Raw genomic sequence first — 565 nt, 5'->3', positions numbered from 1 at the left:
CCCCAATACATAAGGACCCATGACTTTGACAGCATGGGGGAAAACAAACGTCCAGACAGCAACTCCGCTTCACTCTCTGCCACTCAAATCAGCTTCACCTCTGGACAAAGCAAAGGCATCCCAGCACCTACCTTTCTTAGCTTTCATGGTGTGATCGTCAATAAACGAGGATTTAAATGTCGCTTAACGCTGCGATCAGCGATGTGTAGCGTGTCCTGCGATGTCCTGGACACAATCACTTTGTTCACTTCTATAAAAGTTTTGCTTTTTGTTCCAGCAACGTTGCCGATCCCCCTCGCACTCCTCTTCCCGTCTGGTCCCAAAGTGAGGCAGCTAAGGTGAAGAAAGAGAGAGGTAGATGTAGTGGCGTCCTCCTCTCCCAGCCCTGGCACTAATGAGTAATGGTTTGTAAGAAGGATCTGTGCTCTCACACCCTCCCAGTGACTGTCAGACACACAGGGGGAGGAGAGATGAACAAACCCTCCTGGATTCCCCCCTTCCAGACACACTGCATAGGCTGCAGGGGGAGCGCCAGGCATTGAGCTGCTTCCTGTTATTTTCTTTC

At 50.6% G+C, this 565-nt stretch overlaps 1 protein-coding gene across 1 annotated transcript in view; it reads right to left on the bottom strand.

Annotated features, from left to right (window-relative positions):
• TGIF1 (TGFB induced factor homeobox 1) overlaps positions 1-180 on the bottom strand; it is a 14,269-nt gene extending 14,089 nt beyond the window's left edge. Inside the window, exon 1 of the mRNA XM_018553421.1 lies at positions 132-180. Coding sequence (XP_018408923.1) covers positions 132-147 — 16 coding nt within the window. The 5' untranslated portion in view covers positions 148-180. The remainder of the gene's footprint in view (positions 1-131) is intronic.
• Between the last annotated feature and the right edge of the window lie 385 nt (positions 181-565).

Source organism: Nanorana parkeri, unplaced genomic scaffold (assembly GCF_000935625.1).
Source record: "Nanorana parkeri isolate BGI_ZX_2015 unplaced genomic scaffold, ASM93562v1 scaffold7, whole genome shotgun sequence".
NCBI classification, from domain to species: domain Eukaryota; kingdom Metazoa; phylum Chordata; class Amphibia; order Anura; family Dicroglossidae; genus Nanorana; species Nanorana parkeri.
Note: the sequence above shows the minus strand (reverse complement) of the source record. Positions and strands in the feature narration are given on the sequence as shown.